The sequence below is a fragment of the Poecile atricapillus genome, chromosome 4 (assembly GCF_030490865.1).
Source record: "Poecile atricapillus isolate bPoeAtr1 chromosome 4, bPoeAtr1.hap1, whole genome shotgun sequence".
NCBI classification, from domain to species: domain Eukaryota; kingdom Metazoa; phylum Chordata; class Aves; order Passeriformes; family Paridae; genus Poecile; species Poecile atricapillus.
Window position 1 is genome coordinate 26809941 of NC_081252.1, and position 21770 is coordinate 26831710.

The window sequence follows — 21770 nt, forward strand, 5'->3', positions numbered from 1 at the left end:
TTATACTTTATGCATTATATCCTTAGAGCAGAATCACTCACTAAAGCACTTCTACTGTAGCTCCTACCTGAAACTAAACAGCTTTCTGTGTACCCTTGAAATTCTTGGCTGGGCATAAAACAGGAGTCAAAAGAGAAACAACACAAACCATGATCAGTTAGACCAACCACTAAAAAGAACAGTAGCCACACTGATGTAATTCCACTTTGATTTAGGGTGCTATCTAGAAGGTTTATTAGAAGTTTCAACAGACTATAGCTTCAGACTTTATCTTTCTTGGAAGACACTACAATAGAAGCCACAGTAGAGACTGCCTTGTCACAAGAGGTACAAATACTTGCTGTATAGATGGAGAAATAAAAGGACAAATCTAGTTGTCTAAAAGACAATTCACTGTACACATTTTATTTACAGTTTTGTACACTGTCTTAGTATGAATGGGACCGCTTTTCTACTTGAGCCATTTTAACCAAAGCAAAATAACCTAAGTAATACAAAGTGTTAAAATACAGCATAAGATACAAAAACAGACATACTATTTCTAGTAAGGAATGTAAATTATTGTGTTACATTAAAAAAAAAATCCACATTTATGTTCAGGAAATCACACAAAAAGATCACTGATTTGACTGAAATGCATAAATCTGTAGCAAAGCTTTGATGTTACAAAAAAACAAAAAATTACCAAAGAATGCACAAAATTCATGTTTATTCCACCTTTGTCATATTCCCAGATTCTTCACCAAATGTTACATGAGCAAAAACAACTGAAATCAAAATATCACTAATGTTATCAAATAGGGAAAACAAATAAATTAATCTAGCAGCCATCAGCAGAGGTTACAGCAAAGATGATGCTGTATAAAAAAAATTGCTAGAAAACTGTATGCACCATACTCCTTTTCCAAACCAGCAAAACCTTACTGCATACAATGCAAATGTAAAACTGAGTAATTTCCTGCAGGTACAGAAATGCAACTTTTTTTTCTGAATACTGTGGATAAACAAATTATTTTTTTGCAATAGTAATGTTTCTACCAAGCTATTCCAGAGTGGGCCAGAAACACACTTATGGATTTTGGGGCGGGGGGGTGAAGTGTACTAAAATTCCAATTGGTAATGGTTACTTCAGCCAAAATAGAAAAATTGAACACAGAAGTACAAGACAAAGGCGAATGAGACTTCTCACAAATCTTAGCAACATTTAGATGGAAATCAAATTTAAATGTAGTCCACTCTGCTTTTGAAGAGGCTTTGGTTCAGCTCCCAATCTCGATTGCTTGACGCAGTCTCCTATGAAAGAATACTCAGAAGGTGTCGTCTTAAACAACAAACCTATTTTTAGTGGTGGAGCCGCTCTTAGTAGCTGTGTCTGCATGGGACTGATAACCAATCACTATCTTTGGAGGAAGTCCTAATCTTTCCTTGTATACTCTCCTGGAGAGGAAAAGAAATAAAACAATAGTTTATGCAAAGTCCTTTAAGAAGGAAATAGTATCAGGACACCTGCTTTTATGGTGGACACCAATAAAAAAAAAAGTTACCTATTTAGAAACAATTTCTCATATAGGAATACAGGACTTGAAATATGATTTTTCTAGTGTATTGCATCTAAAACCCACTTACAATTTTTTAAAATGACTTACCACATATAATAGGATGAGCTCTTGCAAAAAATAATTAACAGAACTAAATATATGCAAAATGCAGGGACTCTCTACTGCATTCAAGTGAGCATAATTAATACCAGAAAGTTGTATTTCCACATACAGAAACAAAACAGCTATGAAGAACTCCTGGTTCACGATCCCAGAACTACTGAGATGATAAAGTCACCTGAACGAAAGAAAACAGCAATTCCCTGGAACAGTCAGTTTTAATCACTCTACACATGGCTGCAGAGAGTTGCTGTCTTTCCTTCAACTACTGATAGAAAGCAGATCCCCACAGACCTCATCACAGGCACCTTACCCAACAGAAGCTTTAAGAATAAACAGCTAGGCTCTTTATCTTAAGAGAAAGCAGCAGCAGTACCTGCCTTAGAGACACACACACAATACTCCTTAGCACAAAGATGCAAGTCACTAATGGCCACTCCTGTCTGAAGTGAGGGTAGTATGGAAGCCCATGGGCAAGACAACTTACCTTGGTCCTTGTGTCAGTTTGCCAAAATCTGAACTTTTTCACAGTACTCTAAAGGAGTCAACTCCTTAGTTAATGGTAAATACCATTCTAAAATGCTGTCTGATGCCTACTAGGTTTATTGGAACATTCTGGTAGCAGAAGTTTTGCTTGTTTATTATTAAACACTTACCACTGAAGCCTAAGAACACGATTATATAATAAAATTGTTAGTAGAAGGCAGACAGAGATCCTTAAAGGCCCAAAAAACACATGTCAAAAGAGCCATCAGGTAATGAAAAAAGTAAGCTGCTATGCCTGACAGTTCAAGTTTGGATTAAGACAGATGCACTAAGCCAGGAAGATAAATGTTTTCATTGGTTTTCATAAGATAAATGGCCTACAATGACAAATTTAACAGCAAGTTATTCCAAAGCATCGGTACTATAGCCTCAAATATTTGTGTAACTCGTAATTGTAATCACATAACTGTGTAAATAGTAGCTGTGCAATTAGTAATACCGGCTACACACTAGAGCAGAACATGCATTTTCCATAGCACAGTCTCATAATCTGAAATAACTACTGTTGCTTACTTAATGACTAGAGCACGTTATTACATCAAATAACCCATGAATCTCAGCATTGCTTTATCTGTACTTAGAGGCAAAATGTAGGAAAACACCTGTAGAGTTTCACAGCACATCACTACAGCTTTTTTATTTTTATTTCTTTTTCCCAAATTTAAGTACATCATTCTGTGCTTATGACTTGCAGCACCTTTCCTATCTTATTTGTAAGCATTACTTTACTGGAGGAAAAAAAAAAAATCTTATCGATGCTCTACTCTTACTGACACCCACCTTTACCAACTGGCAGGCTGGAACAGATTGCACATTACCTACAGTTGTTAATTACAATGCCTCATTATGAAACGAGATTTTTTACCAAGATTTGTGTATGGGCATGTGTTAGTAACTGCACTGCTGCACTACCTTCACCGTAGTTTAGAAACGAAGAATTGAACGCAATTCGGCACAGTTATTTAAACTTGGGATACAGCTCTGCACAGGCTCCACTTGTCTGAAATACCTCCTCTACCTAGGCAACTGGCTTTACATGCATGGTTACACTTCATACAGCCGAGGCACCGATCACATTACTTACCCTATATGCGTAACAGCATCCCTGTTTTCACATTCAGTTGTCCATATTGCTATTTTATCACCCTTAGTTCTAACATTAACAACAGCACCACACACATCATCACTGTAGTCATCGAATGACTCCCCAATAAGGCACAGCAGCTGTGAAAGAGAAAGCAGTTCAGAGTCAGAATCCTGTGCCGTAGACAAGCACTCAGCATACACAAGGACTGAGGAACACATTTTACTGCCTACAGCCACTTGCCATCCAACAATCATTTTCTATTTATTGCAGTGTCTTCTTAAAGATCCAAGTACTACAAGTGAACATACTCTAGTAGGGCATCTTCCCTCTATTCTGAATTTTCCATTCCTCCTCCTCTGCCACCTGCTGCAAGTTCTGACACAGCTGATAATTTCCACAGTGCTGCCTTCCACCCCATCCTCCAAATCCAAAACAAGAAAATAATTAAAGCAGTGTATTCTCCTTTCTATAGTACACTTCACACAGATGGACCAATCTGAAATTTTTGATGTTTCCATCCATCATCTAGGAAGAACCTGTTAAGGACTATTTGCGCAACATCAAGTATGTAAGGTTTAACTTCAATGCTGAAGCCTATCAATTCAGAGGTAAATCTGACTGCAGCCAGATAAGTGCTATCCAATGAAATGTTACTTCCTATCAACACTGGAAGCTTCAGCGTTCCATAAACTCTAAAGTGGGCAGCAATGATCCTGAACAGGGTTTAATACAATGCACCAATACAGGTGCACAAGTAACACAAGAATCTTCCTCCCAGGTTTCTAGCAGTGAAGCTTGGAATTGGCTAGGGACATCAGAATGAACAGGGTCACAGTCTTGTGCAACATGCTAACTGTGAAAGTGGTATTTAAAATCTGCAGCTTGCAACTTGTAAAACAAGCAATCCTGATATTCAAAACTAATGGTTTCCTGTGCTTGAGACAGACTTGCCCAAACTACTCTGAATTTAAAAAAAAAAAATTCTGCACACTGAATCTGCAAATGGATACTTGTTTCCTTCCACAGGACATTAAATACACTGCTGTGGCATCAGTTTTCTGGTACCACTTATAACATTTGGAGATTCAACATGTTTGCAACTTTCCAAACAAAGCAGGTGCTCCAGTACCCATCAGACCCACAAGGTCTGGCTGACTCAAGGAAATACAAAAAAGACAAAGTGTGCTAATGAATAAATCGGGTGTAACTAGACACGCTTTAAATGTTACACCCAACTGCAGGCTGCACACCCTGAGTAATTCAAGCCACAAATGGTTAAGATGAAACCACACACAAACATGCAAAGTATCGACCAACTGTCTTAGCTCACCTACAAGATGACTACTATGCTCAATAAACACTACTCAGGTACGTTTTTCGTGAATGTTGCACAACAGGGGGAAAAAGTCCTCTCAAATGAAGTTTAGTTTACAGTTAAGATCATTATATTATAATAAAAATTTGTTCCAAAGGGGAGTTTGAAATGCTTTGATTTCTATTGCAGAAAATTGGTTGCATATAATTACTGGAATTAGAAATGACAGGGTTGTTTTAGGGCACATATCACAGTCACCTGGGTATTTAGGCTCTGTGCCACTGCTCACTGCTAAGCAAAAAGCAGAGCCCTCTAGCCTTCAGTTTACACAGCCTATCTATGGCTCCAAGCCATATGTCATGGCTATTAGCAGTCAGGACTCACACATGCATTAGGTCAGGTACATGCAGCAGGATGTTAATTTGCTCATGTGCAGTCACAGTGCCCAGTACTGTAATGCTCTCTTCAAATCACAACTACAGCGACTACAAAGATCCTGAAAGTTCTGACATTTTGACCTCTGCTTTGATTCTGAAGGCCATTTCTCCCTTTCAAAGGGGTGAAATACTCCCTGCCCCTCACAAAAGCAAGGACAAAAGATGAGAGATTCGCCAAGACTGCCGTGCATTGTCCTGTCTGCAATCCATGTCCCTAAATCCTAGATCGCACTAGACTATCTTAGGCTATTCTGAGTCAGTTCCTAGACAACACACTTTTCTGTGATACATTTATTGCAATCCACACTACAAATATAAATATAATTCAATTCTATTCCAAAGAGATAACAGCAATGGAAAAAGAAAGTATTTTTATGGTGTGTATATACAGGATGAATGCGCAGTTATTGCCTATCCCAGCATTAAGATAAATACAGAAAGAAAAAAATAAATCTGAAACTGCCTCGTTCAACAAAGCCCAAACCTGAAAACTATTCACTTTTTCAAAAAGTATTTGTAAAACAAATTGTTTTATTAATTGAATCAGCAAGATGCACTTAAGACAATGTATTATTTTCACAGTAGTTCAACAGTAATGTTCTGTACATTACATGGGAAAAGCTTAATCTGTCCTGCAGAACTCTCCCTGTGGCTGCCTGTTAGAACCAAGTATTAGACAGAATACACGCAACATGAAGGATCACTACTGAAGAAACATGTTTCAAATATAGCCCATCACTAAAACCCTACAGATATTCTGCTGCCAAGAAGTTAGTATAGTGTAGCACACAAATATCAAATCAGTTAAATATATTTTCACACAGACATAAGACTCCTCAGCTGCCACTGGTGCTTACTGTCTCTAGCCAGAAGCGATCAAGGTCACTTCGTCTCTGCTGTTTGTTTAGTGTAATTAGCCATCGGCCTCCTCGCTTGTTTTTTTCATCTTCCCACATGGGTTCAATCCCATCCTGCAAAGAAAGGCCAAAAGTTAAATCAGACTCCATCTCTATTTTTCCTAAAGAGCCACCAAAAGGCCAGTGATAACTGGAACAGTAAGTTTAGAAAGAAATGTACAGTTTAAGACACATACAAGAATGTCCAGAAATACTGTCTCACAGCAATATCAAATTTCCAAAACAACAAGTGCACACTGATGAATTTTTAGTTCTACATAAGCACCACAGTCCAGGCAAAAATCTAAGCTATATATTACGTTAAAAAAAACATCCTGAGGCAACAGGCAAAGACAACCACCTGCTTTGCCCTGCATGAAACCAGAATGTAGCTGCTAATTTGATATGGAGTCCTTATTTTATGTCTTGCACTCAGTGCAATATCAGCCAAGCACTTCACTTATGCATACAGATTATTTCACTGAAACAGACACCTTCAGCAGTCTCTCAATAGACTTCTTCCCACACAAGGTGAAAATAAGAGTATTTTCATTGTTGGGGAGGAAAAAAAATAATCAAGATACCCTTTCAAAGCATGATTTGATTCACATTTTGCCAGTGGCCTTGTACTGAATAAAAGGATTCTGCATGTGCTGATAGAGCAAAGCAGCCAGCTATTAGTCCCATATGAACCAGCTATGGTGTACTTCAGAAAATCACTAAAAAAGTCAGTAATTGTTTAGACAGAGGAATTCTCTTAAGAACTGTCCACTAAGACTTGCACTACAGAACTTATGGCTGAAAACTAACTGTTCAACATGCAGGATGGAGTGGTGTCATCTCACTTTAAATATAACACCCTCACTGGCAGCTGCAGAGCTTAAACTAATTCATCACCTTTAAGAGGACCTCTTAAGAGGTCACAACTGAAGGACAGTAGTAAGATATTGCCCAGAAGCCTGAAACAGTTGTCAATTCTATACCTGTTCCATGAAATTATACAAGTATTACTGCTTGATGACAAGCAAACACGGAACAGATACATGTACTTAAAACACATATTAAGGATTCATGCAAAAAATGCAAGCATTACCCATAGATATCCTGATCCCTGAAGAGCCTGCAGCTTCTTAAAATTCTAGTAAGGTTTCTCAGTCACCTAGAATACCATTACCCTTCCCAAACCCAAGCAGCATCACCTTTTCACTAAGCTGCTAGGTCTACAAACAGTGCACACAGTCTGCTGAGGAGCCCCAGCCTTTGGCTGCATTCTGTGAGCAAAGGAGGAACCAGGCACCACCACTTCAGGGACTATTTAGGTGTTAGAATCCAGAAAGGAAGCTGCATGATAGAAGCAATACCGAGAGCTTAGGATTTAACTTAGAGCCCCAATTCATATCGCCACCCCAGCTGAGGCATGATTTCATGTACACTTTGCCATCAGCATTTCCTATTCACTAATCTGGGCACTTCCTTAGCATGTTCTAATTGTCCATGTTGGGTGCACTTTTCTATTTCATGCTTAAGTAACACAGCATTTAACTGGTAGTATAAAAATTAATAGGAGTACTGTGTATCTGGCTACTAGTACCCATAAGGAATACTGGGCAACATTGCTGTCCCCCATAGACATTTTAACTCATTTCACATCAAGTGACAGAGCTGGAAAAGCTTTGATATTAGAAAAATTTACACTTAATTGTTTGCACGAACAGCTCAAATGTATAACAGACTAATACAGTCACAGATTAAAATCTACTGTCTGTGATGTGTGTCAAAGCAAGTGATTTGCAATTTCAGAAGCAGTGACAACCTCGTTTTCAGACAGCACATGTCTGGGACTTCTGCAAAAAAATTAACACCTTTATGACATTCCCAACCGTGTTCCTAAGTGAAATATTTGGACAGTGTCTTGCTCAGTCAGGAAACAATCCATCAACATCCTTAGCTAAAGAAAAAATGTTAGCAAGCCTACCTTAAAGAGTGAGTAGTCACAACCAGGCATTAAATTACTAGAGAGCTGGATATGGTTGTATAAACTGTTGGGAGGGAAAAAAGCAGGATTAGAAACTAAACATTGTTTTAAGGTACAGTATTCTTAAATAATTTAAGACATATGACCAAACAAAGCCCAGAAATTAAGGGGCAATAAAGTTATTTCAAAAGTAATCCTATTTCTAAAGTATTTTTTTAACAACATGAAAGTATCAATATTAAGATGTCCTAAGCTTAAAGCAGCAGAATGGAATAGGAACCCCACAATTGTTTTTAAGGTCATCACAAACGCTTCTTTCAAACCTAGTTCTAAAGTTTGAAATTATTAGAAACATAACTCACTGACTGAGCTTTCATGGCAACAGGCTCTCTGTCCATGTGTATTCTATACATTCATGGAATAAGGATAACTGTTTATATTTCTAGGGCTACTCTCACTGCTGAGAATGTTTTTTAGAAGAAAAGTTCAACCTTGCTACTTGATACAGTACTCTAGGTATGAATGCTGTAGGCTTGATAATTCAAATTAAGGACTCAAAAGACAACAATACACAGTAGGCAACAAAATATAAATTCAGAATTAAATTTACAACTGCGCAATTCAGAAAAACAATCAAAGGAGTACATAGTGTCTCCTCCTCAAACAAGGAGATGGATACCTTTTTTCACCCCTGCACTGTTAGGGTCAGACTTCAGGAAGAGGCCTGCACACACTACACCACCACCTGTAGACCAAGACCAACTAATCTCGAGACACAGTTCAGCATCAAAAGCAAAACTGATTACTGTGATGTTCTAACAATGAGAAATCACACAGAGGAGTTTTTAACACCAGTTATAAATTCAACAGTTTGCCTCTTAAGTTTACCTTGGAATGAAGATCTTTTCTTCTGTAACCTCTAATGAATTTTTTCAAGGATGCCATTAATCTGCATGAATCTCAAGTACTGTGCTCCAGATTCAGGCAATCTTGAACACGCGACATGCACCAGCAGTCAATTTAATCAAGCGGGAAAATGTGGGGCCATCAAAGTGGCAATCAGTTGGCCACCAGTGTTTACAGGTTCATGTTACTATGAGATAGCTACTGCACAAATTAGATGTTCTACATGTCTGTCACGTACACATGAATAAAAGCACCGTTATAGTGTTTCAGCAAGACAATGTGCATTTAGAGGATGAAGAACTTCTCCATTCACATTTTCTTCAACAGACTTCACCTTCAGTTGTGCAAATATTTCAGATTACACACAAGAATTTGCAGGTAATGGAGTACTTCATAGTTTTTTTGACTTGGACATAAGCTTTGCCAACACATCCCAGAATTACTGTACAGATTGAAAAATCTTTACTTACGCCCAAAAATCTTCAACAGTATCAAACTTTGAGATAAGACGAAGATTTGCTTGCCAAGTTTTGCTCTTGTCATTTTTAAAAAACCAGAGTGCCCATCTAAAGGGGAACAAAATAAAAACATCTAGAGATTAAAATATATTAAAAATGTAATTATTTCTATTGTTATATTCAAACTAATTGCAAACCTTAATATATTATGAGCATGGAGATCAGTTTTCATCAATAAGCTACATGATCAATTCTTTACAGACCAACAATGTTTGTACTTTCATTACAAAAATCATGGCAGACTTTATCAATCCATTAGGTAAATATTATAAATAGCTTTGGAATTCTTTTTGGACTCTAAACCTCTCCTTGCTGTCACTGCTAAACTGCGATCCCTACCACAAACAAATGACTATGGTCTAAAACAACACCAACTATTCAAACTGGTCTCCCTGGCCAGTAATTTCCTTGTAAAGGTTACATAAGCAAGTTATATCACTACAAAGCTATGTATGACATGAAAGCTTCCCAAGCACTCACATACTAGGAAAGCATAAATTTTAAAATGCAAGCTGCATTAAGCTTACTAATGGCAACCACCTCAAATCCACACAAATCGAATGTTTCAAGTTTTAAAATTAGCATATATAAAGATGAGACTAAGTGAAAAAAAATCATCTCTGCTGAGTACAAATACCAAGACAAAAGTGAACCTTTCACACAAAGATGCTCTTTCAGAATCTAAAAACCATCATTGCAGCAATTTAAAGTGCTGGAAGAGGATACCTAATGAAGCATTTAATCAAACAGTTGGGTTTTTTTTCCCATTCTGATCATTTCAGTAGTGTTGAAATAACTCAGGTTAGCACTAGACTAAATTTATCTTCTCTCAGCAGAGAGCTTTAAGTCACTACATGGCAACCTATTGTTTTGAGACCCTTCCTGACATTTCAAACTTATTATTAAAAATTTACTCCTTTCCAATAATAGCCTCACTACCACTTATAAAGAAGGGTCAGCATCAATTTAATCAAGGTGTTTAGAGGAAAGAGGAGAATGGAAGCTGAAAGACAACAAGGAAAATGGGATACATGTAGCATAGCACTGCAGGAAAGCACTGTCTTGCACATTTGCTCTGAACTTGGAAAAGAGTAAGGTATCACTTGTTAAAAGGTACCTGCCAACCTTAAGTACTGAGCACTCCAAGTAACTCATCAGCTCACTTGGCGAAAATTATTTTCAAGCTGGTCTTTTTGAAGCTATAAGAGGGCTTGAAGTTTTCACTAACTTTGAAATGTAATTTTAACTACAAGATTTTACCACTGGCACCTTAATTTACCCAAGTACAAGGCAGAATGCAAGATTTTCCAGTTCTAGTGGTCAACACCTTCACCTCATTGTCAGCCTCTTAAAATACATCACACAAAAGCAACAAAAGCTCTGCCTGCCTCCAGCTAAAAGCAAAGCCATGCTCTTTCAAAGCACCTGGCCGGATTTTGAAAACTTGCAAAGATTTTCAGCTTCTGTAACTGCACTATCTGAAGAACACTCTGAATATTAACATTTGGATCAGATTTCCCCTTTCTCTGGAGCCTCACTGCAAAAAATCTTAAAAAAACCCCCGAGAATTCCCAAAATAGAGTGTAAGGTCAATAAGAACTGCAAAGCCACAGGCATTTTTCTACCCTGGGCAAAACTACAATCACATTTCTTGTACCATTTACCTGTTTTGTAGTGGATGTTTAATATACTGTTCAGGGCTGGCAACCTCCTGACTAGGTGCTGGCTCGGTTTTCTCCTCCTCTGCAGGTTGGGGGTTGGGAGTGGTTTCCTGTTTGAAGAAAGGTGTTATTAATACATTCCTTCTCAATTTTTATTGAGGTAATTAAGTTCTCTGAAGTTACTTTAGAAAGGATGAAGCTAAGAGATCCTATAATTTATCTTGATTAGGGGCCCAAATCACAAAAAAGAAACACAATTTGCATCCCTTTATTCTTCAACATCTGAACAGGTCTTACAATAAACGCTAACTGCAGGAACTTGCATTCTGCTGTTTAGTGATTTGCTTCCTATGTAATTTGTTTCAAAAATTATTTACTGTACATACTTGTCTAATTCTGAAATAGTTTTGAGTGCTATTTCAGAAATACACAATCTATGTTATCTAGAATATGCATATCTAAAATAAATTCAGAGTAGTAATTTCAGAACGAAAATTTTTATCAGCTTCTAACAGAGCATCATTTAAAACAGGTGTACAGGCCCTGTAATTTAGAAAACATCTATTAATACATGTGGAAGATAAAATAAAATTCTCAGTATAAAATCAGCTACTGCAAGCAACTAGAAGCCAAGCAAGTGTGTAGTTATCTTTTTATTTGCAACATCATCATGAACTAAACAGCAGAATTTAAACACTCATCATTTCTCAAATATCCTACTGAAATAAATGTACTTACTGGTTTAGTATGTATTAGATTGATTTCAACAGTTAATTTTCTCAACTTTCTAGAGACAGTGCTAGAAATGTTAAATATACTTTAAAAGAAAGTAGTAAATTATATTCTCTTTGCATGCAAACCCCCCTCTCAGGCTTGTCATTCAGTTCAAGAAGTCACTGTGTCAGCTTTGAAATTCTAATGCCTTTCCTTCAAACCGGAGAATACAAAGCTTTATTGTGAGGCCAAGTGTCCCTGCCAGTTACCACCATCCCTCCCTAATCTGCAATCCATGCTAGAATATTACAGAAACATGGAATGAGGACTGTAGCTCCTTCCCAAGAGCTAACATAAAAATGCCTATACAGTTGTCCCCTTGAATGAAAAGGTACTTCAGTAATATGAATAAAAGCTAACTACAGCAGACCCAAAGACTCTAGACATTTCCAAATGTGGCGATATAAGAGTAGCATTTAAAAATTAATTAAAATTTTCTGGTTTTAACAGAACAAATTAACATAGGAGTAAATTAAGTAATGTTAAGAATTTATTTAATGGAACAGTCTACTTCAGGCTTCCACATGAATTTATCACACCAAAGCTGTTAAAGTGGAATAGATTTGAAGTGCTAACACTGTTCAATCTTCACAGACCCAGCTGGCAAACTTTTCTGGATAGCACCTAAAGATCTGTCTTAACAGGGATTTTCTTTACATAATCAATATATTTAGCATATTATATTTTACATCAGACAAGTTACTCCTTTATGGTTGAAAATAATCAAATATGCCTTAGTTTAACAGCCCACCTAGAAAAACACCTCATGACATTTCAGAACACTCACATGCACCTGCACTCACAGCAAAGAGACTGAAATGCCAAGATCTAACAGGAGCACTTGGCCAGTGCTTTGATTTACACAGTACAATAGCACAGTTCCCTTCCTCTTAATAAAACTAAATGCTTTCTCCGATTCCCCAAAGGGATCATCACTAACAAACCCACAGAAGCAGTGTTGAACGATCTGTCACATCTCCAGTATAATACTATAGAAAGCTAAGCAGACCTCCAAAAAAGCTTAGTAAGTTTTTCAAATTCTACCGAGAATAGAATTTCTAGTGTTACCCCCACTTATTTTTGCTATCATTCACCTTTAATCACACAAAATCATCCCACTGAACAATTCAAGACAATGCAGAAAAGCTGCAGAATTCACGATGGAAGCACTTTAATACTTCCCCCTTCAAGTTGTCTGTATTACATTACAAAGAAACAAGTATAGACAACTAAAATCTATGTGTGGGTCCTTCAGGGGCTTCTAACTAGAAAATTCAGAAAAGTTACATGTGCAAACAATAACTCTACAAGAAAAAATCTGCTGATATTCTGGAACAGCACAAGGTTTTGTGATTGTGCTTTCAGTCACAATACTCTACAATTGTGGCATCTAATATTCACAACTGATTTATAAATGCTATTACACTAGGAATTTTAACATCAAACAGACTCACTCTTGCTGAATGCAGATGCAGTGTATCTTCCAAAAACAATTTCAGCTGAGAATCTCATGTTTGCTCAGCAACTAGCTTTCATCACACAAAGAGCTAATCCCAAAGTCTCCCTGGTCACTCTTCCAGAATTATCACAACTACATAAAATGGAAGAATCAATAAAAGTCACTGAGCACATGCAGGGCTAAACTGTTTCATAACTTCTAACAAAAGACAACATTAGAAAATATTAAGGTAGCACATCCAGACAAAAAGAAAAATGCAATGAACCTCAATACCTGCCTGGTACACTGATGATCATCCTTCACACAACTACATGAAATACTATTTTTGGACAAACAGAAGACATCTGACTCAGCACAAGCATTTTACTTAAGCCACCACAATATAAAGTCCCTTTCGATATTCTGAAAGCTAAATGGCATTCATGAAACTCAGACTAACCATTATTCAAGCTCCTGTCCAAAACAGCAAATGACAGCTCAACTCCAAGGTCTGGCTATGACCCTGACCCAGGACTGTGCCACTCCCCTCAAAACTATGCCACCAGAACAGACTTTTTCAGCACCAGGCTGCTCCATCAAGGATAGCTGCAGGTCTACACACCAGGTATAAAGTTGGAAGTAGAACTTGCTATTAAAAAACATTCTTTCTGGCTGGTCTCAGAGAGAAGCCTAAAGCAGCTTATTTTCACTTCCTTCTGTTTTCCACATCCATCAAGGAAAACAGAAAAAGAACCATTTTAATTTTTGGCTGGTTAATCATTATCTGCTCCTATTTCCTTTCATCTTACCTTTATCTTGCTGAGTACCAAAATGAAATGCTTATATACCGAAGCATTTTCATTATTAGTCAAATAGAAACTATGTAAGTTCATTAATTAGTATTTAAAGTCCTGGTATCCAAGAAATTGCATAGAATTCTGTTCTATAAATACCACATGAATTCATGTTACTGTCCACCTTTTAGCAATTTACAGCTTGAAACCTGCAGTTGCAACATTATTAACCAAAGTCAGACTGACTCCACCAGTAGTTTCTGGACTACTTTATTTAAAATCCTTCATAATACTTTACCATTGCTCATAAGTAATGTATTCTTTAACCTAAAATTGACTTTACACTAAGTAACCACTGAGTTTGCTGCTTTTAAAATAGAAGTAATAAAACAGGGTAGCATTACCAGATAAACTGGAAAGCTTCACATGGCCAATCCCTTCTCATACACAGGACAGCACATAATTAAGTGACATTTATTCACTACCCACATGGTTTCTGATGTAGGAATCAGCTTGCAGAAGTCCATGAAACACTTGCCTACTCAGCATTTAATGATGCTGTATATCTGCAATTACTTGGATTCTGACACTTGCAGATTTAATTGGTATTATTTACTCTTTCTCCACAGCACATAATGATCAACATATCAAAGAAAGGTGTGCATGTCACCAGGACAGGAAGCAAAGAGCATTTACAGTAAAAACTGCTTCATCAGGTTTGTCTATTAATGAGAACAAGCAGCTTGACTAGGTTTTACCAAGGGTTTTCAGGTGCTGCCCAGACCACATTCATGCCATTAGCTGTTTACAGAAGTTGTTTAGCAAGTCCAGTTGGAGTACGACAATTATTTCTCAAAAGGACATAACCCAGCACTATTATGCACTCTTGGAGAAGGCTAAGAGAATTAATTAGTGGAAGAGGCTTCCCAAGTCTTCTTGCATTAAACCAAAATAAGTTAATTCCAGAGTTTTTACCTTCTTGTTTGGGATTTCCAAAAGAATAAATCTGCTTGTACCAGTTACCTGATGTCTTGGGAAAAAACATTTCTACTATCTGCTGGCCCTTATGCTTCTTGAAGGTAACTGCTACTACACTACAGCCAGGATAATTTCCAAGGCACAAAATTCAAGGACTATTTATTTCAAAACATTCTGGACAAAAAGATTATAGCACACCCACAAACAAGGATTATATCCTGTAAGAAAACAAACCAAATGGTGATCTGACACACAACTCTGAGGAATGAATCTACAGTGGAAAAAATCATATGTAGTACATGTAGCAGAAACTGGAAGAGAGGCACTAACAGCCACCTGTTACCAATTTAAAAGTGTGAAGGTTTCCAGACAAAGAACGCATTCCTACTTGTGACACAGCAAGGCCTAATAGAGAGCAACTATCCTAACTGCATTCATCATTACTTAGAACACCACGGATTTTTGGAAAGGCAATCACTATTAGACCACAAACATGAAACCTGATTTTAAGTGAGTGACATCCCCTCAAATTACAACAGAAGTGCAACACATGTACAGGAGAGCAGGAATAAAAGACTAAGCAAAAAAGTCACATACTTCCTCCATGGTCAAAGGTTTTCTAGGAAATACCACCTCAGATTTAAAAGATACAAAAACTATTTATAGCCCTCTTGACATCTGCAAAACGGGTTTAATACACTTGAAAATACCCATCACATTTTCACCATTTAACTCACGAACTTCTAACTAGCATTAGCAAATAGCTTACAAGGAGTATCAAACTACCTCAATATCTTTGTGCTTTTTGTAGCAGTCTAAGCAAGCTGCCCTTGTGCTAACACCTCTTATCCTGGTCTGCACTCTGCTGCTGCCTTTGCTACTGGAACACAAAACCTACCCATGGGATGAGTTTCCACATCAAACACTGTCACTTCTAAAGCACTTAGACAAGAAAACTTCTCAAAATTGCTGACGGATAACAGTTCAGGTAATTCAAAAAACAAAAAACCTCTAGGCTCCCCAAACATTCGTACACAAAAGACCTCCGCATTTTGCAAATACTGAGCCTCTGGTTCAACAAAGCATAGAACTTTATATCTGCTGTAAATTTAAGACACATTCAATATTAAGAAAATAATTTAATGTAGCATGTATGAATGGTCAAGAGAGGTCTTCAAACAAAAAGTACTGGATGTACTACTGGTATTCCCAGTGATTGCAAAGTATGTCATATACACAGGTTATCTGATGAACAGCACAGAGCACAAGAGAAACAGATCTCTATTAAAAAAACCAAAAAAACCCCAACTTTAAACAGTTTAAACTTTTCTGCCTTACATCCACTATACAGAATCAAGGACAACTGGCACTTTAAGGCTGCTAACATTTGTCTTACAGCACACTTACATCTGTACATCACACACTTACACCTTCCTAACATCAATGTCCTATAGAGGAACGGGTTTTAAACTTCAAGAAATGAGGACTACTGCAAGCTCGTAGCTTCTAAATAAACAGCTTCTAAACTCAAGTTTAACCTCGACTATCAAATATTTCAAAAGTGAAAGACAATTTATCTGAGGAAAAAGTCACATTAATTCACATTTAAAGTCTGCAGTTCTCTTTCAAGATGCAGGCACTCTACCAATATCCCTTATTTAATCCTCCCCACTATCTCCTCAAAATTCAAACTAATCTTTACAAAGCTGCCAAAAGCGACACGTTTTCTCATCAAAAAGTTTCCCATGTACCTCCACACCTGCAGGGAGTACCAGTAAATGAAATAGTGCTTGATTCCATGTGCTATTTTTATGCATTTCTTTGAAATAAATTTGGCATTTTATATGCTGTGTGAAATGTAATTATTCGAAATTGCTTTCAGGAAAGTGTTTCTCTCAAAAAATGTACAAGATGTGCAACATACTCCTCTTAGAGGAAGCTCCATACTCAGAAATGTTATTTACAATTCAAAAGGTTATGATAGATATCCTCCATTAAACAGCATGAAAGATACATCTATCCTGTATCATTTCAGAAAAATGCAATGAGCAAGCAACTGCACTCACAATACTGCAGTGGTATACTGACTACCAACAGAGCAGGTCACTGACTTTTACAGCAGAAATACTCAGCCACAAGAGCAAGTCTAAAGTTGAATTCAACTTACACGCTAACTGTCTGCATATAACACAAAATAAATACCTTTCAGCCTATATTGAATTTACAAGGATTGCATTCATAACTGCCATTAAACAAAAATATAAAAGAATCATGATGCCATTTCTGATTTGCACAATGAGGGATTAGGTTTATATGCACCTAGAAGTTACAGGCTTTATGCAGCTACATTTTAGAGTCACCTTTGGTAAACTGCTGTTTACTAAAGCATTACTACTGGTTTTGTTGGTGACTTTGTGGACTTTTGCATGGTGTTATCTGATCACATTCAATCCTGAGAAGCTGTATGACCATTTTAACAGGTGACACTTCTGCATATTCTCAAAAATTAATCTTGAATATTTTTAAGAGAAAGACCTAGACATCACAAGAAAAAGATTTAACCTGTCAGTGTTGCAAATGCTTAAGTCTTCCCTAGAGCGGGGAAATAAACCCCTGTGCAATTTGTGTGTGTTTATTTAGAATGATCTTGCTTTCTTTGACAACTATTATGGGACTCTCTACAGAACTCAAAACTCAAGTTTCCGTATTTGTTAACAGTCTGAAACATTTTTCCAGCCTCTTAAGACTTTCAATGTATGCTGCTTTTGAAACCATGACAGTACTAGAACCATCACTGATTTTAATAGAAGCCTATATTAAAAAAAAAAGCAAACCAAGCCATACTTAGTTGTATTTTAATTTCCCAAGACACAGTCTCCCATCAGGAAAGCATTATAGATGACATCTCTACAAACCCATGTCCAGATTTTGAAGGTGAGCAACAGAAAGGCCCCACTATGATCAAGAGGCAATCCCTAACCACACATGCAACTAAACTGTTCTGCTGCAAAGCACACAGTATTTCTGCAATACTGTGCAGCTCCCACCTCAGTCACTACAGTGACTAACTAAAATTAGTCTAACTTGAGGCTTAGGATGAGATGTGAACCACCAACAAGGCCAATAAACAAAGACTTTGTTATTTACTTCCATTTGAAATAAGCAAGCACAGGTGGTAGCTGACTCCTGAATGCAAACACACTGCAGCTACAGCAGAACATTCAACAACTGCATTAATTACTTAAACTGTCAGGAGTGTTGCCCATCCTCTACTTTCAGGGGCTCAGCACAACTGCTCATGGTGAACCAAATCTGGGAAATCAATCTTGCTGGGATGCAGCATGGCAAAACCAACTGTTTACTTTCTGCTACATTAGGCCTAGATCCACCTCAGTGTGCAGATGGAGTTAACGGCAAAAATGCTGCAAAGACAGTTTTTGTGTCAGCAGCACAGCGAAGAAAGCCCCAAGGCCCAGGGCTTTAGGGCATTCGATTTCTAATGGCTATATTACAAATTATTTATCACAATTCCTACTAAGCTCCACAGTCACCACAAAGCACTGCACTGAAAAGAAGCCCTCATCTTCAAGTATGTAGGCAGCAACTCGAAGACTGGCTTTCGGATGTGAAAACAAGTGTTTAACACTGGCTGAAGACCACAGAAGGGTGCTGCTGGTGGTCTGTCTTGCACTCTTAATAACTGACACTCTCCCTGTACAGAACCGCTGCCAGGCAACTTATAAATACTGACCCACATTAAACTTACCCATTGGTAAAAATATAGGGTTTGGTTCAAAGAAGAAAACCATTTAAAAAAAAAAAAAAAATCAGTGTCCCTTACACAAACGGGCAAAATTACTCTTTATTTAAAACCACTGATTTTCAAACTTTTTTCACTTCGTCTAAATGTTACAAAGCCTCCCCAAACAGCACACTGGCTACTTTTTCACAGCTGGTAAGCACAGCAGCAAAAAGACCTTAATTGTGTTTTCTTGAAACCCTAACAAAGTCTTCTGCTGTCCTCATGATACACAATCATGTGGGATTAGAATAACAACTGTACTTGGATCACTTCCAGCTGCTCCAGCTCATTATGGAAGTGCAGGCTGGGGCTACGTTTGTAAGACCGAGCATAATACCATGAACATAATTTATCACCTAGAAAAAAAAAAAGCACTGAATTATTATTCAAGGTATGAAGGAAGAAGAAAATCAAAGCAACCCTCGAATAAAATGACACAACCTGGAAAAGACGATTTCGTTTGCCGAGTCTCGCCAGCCGCGCTGTGGCCGCGACTGCCGCAGCAGCGCATCTGTGACTTACCGACCCCGCGCCCCCTCACCGCGGTGCCTCTCCCCGGGGCCTCCGGGGCACAGCGTGTCGGGAATGCGGCCCTTCCTCGCTGCCGGAGGAGCCGCCCCTCGCTGCCCGGCTCGCCGCGGCGGCGGGAACCAACATGGCCACCCCCACCGCGCCACATGCGCCGGGCGGGCCGGGCGGCCGCCGGGGCCGCGGGCGGGGCGCCACACAATGGGCACCGCCGGACCGCGGGCCACGCTCCCGCCGGGCCCTACCTGAGCCGCGGCCGCGCCCGTCGTGCCCGGGCGGCGGTGCCGGCACGGCTACAGCGCCCGCCGCCCCCTCCCCCGCCCCGGCCCCTGCGAGCGTGCGCTCCCCGCCGGCCTCCCCGGCCGGCCGCCTCCTGCCCGCCCGCCCGGGCGCCCGCCACGCTCTCGCCCGCCGCAGCCGGCGGAGCGGCGCCTCGACGAGGAGGAAGAGGATAAGGATGCGGTGAGAGGAAGGCAAGAGAAAGGTGGGCGAGAGACGGGAACGCGGCACTCACCGGCTCCACCGCCGCCATCTTAGAGCGCTCGGATCGCGGACGCACCGCGGGGCGGGGCGGGGGCGGGTAAAGGCCCCGGGCCGCACGCGATTGGCCGCCCGGTGATCACGTGCGCCCGGAGGCCGTTTGGGGCGCGGTGCCAGCCGGGAGATGTAGTCGTCAAGCGCGGGGGCCGCCGGGAACCCCTCCTACTGTCGCCCGGGCAGGAAGAGGCGGGGGCGAGGGAGCGCCCTCTGGCGGGCGCCGGGGGAGCGGCACCGGGGGAGCGGCACCGGGGGAGCGGCACCGGGGGAGCGGCACCGGGGGAGCGGCACCGGGGGAGCGGCACCGGGGGAGCGGCACCGGGGGAGCGGCACCGGGCTCCAGAGGCAATGGATGGGGCACGGTCCGTGCACGGAACGAGCGCGCTGTGGCCTCCTGTCCCCCGAACCAGCGGGGTGTAGTGCCTTGTCCTTTGAACACAGCACTCTGTGACCCCTGTTCCCGGAACACAGCGCTCTGTGGCCTCCTGTCCCCGGAACAGGACCAGAGTCATTGAGGTTGGAAAAGACTTTTAAGAACCTCGAGTCCAGCTGTTAACCCAGCACTGCCAAGCCCAGCTCTAAACCACGTCCGTACGCGTCACATCCACACATTTTTCTGAACACTGTCAGGAGTGGTGATTCCACCACTCCCCTGGGCAGCCTGTTAAACCAGGTAAACCCAGCCATGGGATTCATCTTAGTGCTATGATTTAATTAGTACTTAACAAAGACAAAGGGTTCAGTAAAGAAAAACAGAACAGAAATACATTTAAGTTCTTAACCTTTTGTAATACTGCTTGATGAGACAAATACCGCAACAATTTTCAAAATAAAAGAACTGGGGCATATCTTTATCCCAGTGACAAAACAGAGATTGAAAATGAAAATATTTCTTCTATCATTTTATGTATAATTTTAAATAACTTTTTTTTTTTTTTTTTTTGTCCAGTGACATACCATTCATTTTGCCTATTTTCTAAAATTTGGTTTCAGGTAATTCTTTATAGATGGTTTGATGCAAAACAGTAATTAATAAGTCTTCCTATTTATTTGCCTAATATGCTGCCATATGGACCTCAGATTCCACTTTACTTGTTTGGCAGCCATGCACATTCTTTGACTGCCTGTTTTAATCCTGCCTTTAAGTCTCAACATAAATAAAGATAATCCATCCAGAATCTCTTTTCTTCATCTTCTTCCATGTTTAACTTTGTATTTTTATTCTCAATGAGCCAAGTGTACATACCTACATTTTACAGCCTTGAATGTCATTTTTGCTGAGAACTGTAAGTGTTAACCACCAAATTGTCTTGAATGTCATATAGCATTTGGCTATTTCATTTCTCTTACGTAAGGCAGAGAGAACAGCACGAATCCCTCTATAAAACATCTATGCTTATTAACAATGTTTAATTAGCTAGATGAATATAGTTGAGTTCAGAACATGGCCTAACTCATTGCCACACAAATGGGAAGCAAGCACTTGTTGTGGTTTGGGATATGTTTTTCTTTGATTTGTTGAGTGTTGGAGGCAAAAAGCCTCTAAAGATGACATCAGAAGTCATCCAACAGCTTACAGTAGCAGTGAGAGGATTATGAGCTACTGTAATCTTTTCAAGTCACTAACACACATAATAGACAAGATGCTCAGAAGTGATGTGACTGCCTTGCAAGTGATATAATCTTAAAATTAAAATGGAAATTTTAAGATAGAGGGCAAAGAGCTATCAAGAAAATCCCACCTTTTGAAGTTACAGTTGAGAAAAGAAGGGGCTGAAGTAAAGAAATGCAGAGTATCTCACCTTCAGTAATCCTTTGGGATTTATCAGTTTCCAGTGTGAATTTAGGTAGTTGCTAGGAACATCTTCATTCTGCAAAGTGCAGCATCCAAGTCAGGGGTGTGTAGCTATGAGTTCTAAT

The 21770-nt window shown here is 39.4% G+C and overlaps 1 protein-coding gene across 3 annotated transcripts; it reads right to left on the reverse strand.

The window, feature by feature from the left end:
- Positions 1-384: 384 nt before the first annotated feature.
- EIF4E (eukaryotic translation initiation factor 4E) lies at positions 385-19944 on the reverse strand. 3 transcript variants are annotated; one of them, XM_058837596.1, is made up of 8 exons: positions 19227-19538; positions 19047-19141; positions 11003-11109; positions 9291-9386; positions 7915-7978; positions 5901-6014; positions 3289-3428; positions 385-1437 (listed from the first exon to the last, which is right to left on the reverse strand). In XM_058837596.1, exons 1-8 carry the CDS (start codon positions 19462-19464, stop codon positions 1323-1325), a joined length of 969 nt encoding a protein of 322 aa, XP_058693579.1. In that variant the 5' UTR covers positions 19465-19538; the 3' UTR covers positions 385-1322. The 3 variants fall into 3 exon arrangements, with proteins under 3 accessions (XP_058693579.1, XP_058693580.1, XP_058693581.1); XM_058837597.1 differs by lacking the exons at positions 19047-19141; positions 19227-19538 and adding an exon at positions 19828-19944; XM_058837598.1 differs by lacking the exon at positions 19047-19141 and having other exon boundaries at positions 19308-19419.
- Positions 19945-21770: the final 1826 nt, after the last annotated feature.

What these genes read in the sequence shown, in the direction of transcription:
- EIF4E (XM_058837596.1), bottom strand. Translation starts at nt 19,464, where the DNA reads ATGTGGCGCGGTGGGGGTGGCCATGTTGGTTCCCGCCGCCGCGGCGAG. An exon ending in AGCAGCTGGAAGTGATCCAA is followed by an intron (nt 11,110 to 19,046) that starts GTACAGTTGTTA and finishes TTCTTCAAACAG; the next exon opens with GAAACCACTCCCAACCCCCA. An exon ending in ACTGTTGAAGATTTTTGGGC is followed by an intron (nt 7,979 to 9,290) that starts GTAAGTAAAGAT and finishes CCCTCCCAACAG; the next exon opens with TTTATACAACCATATCCAGC.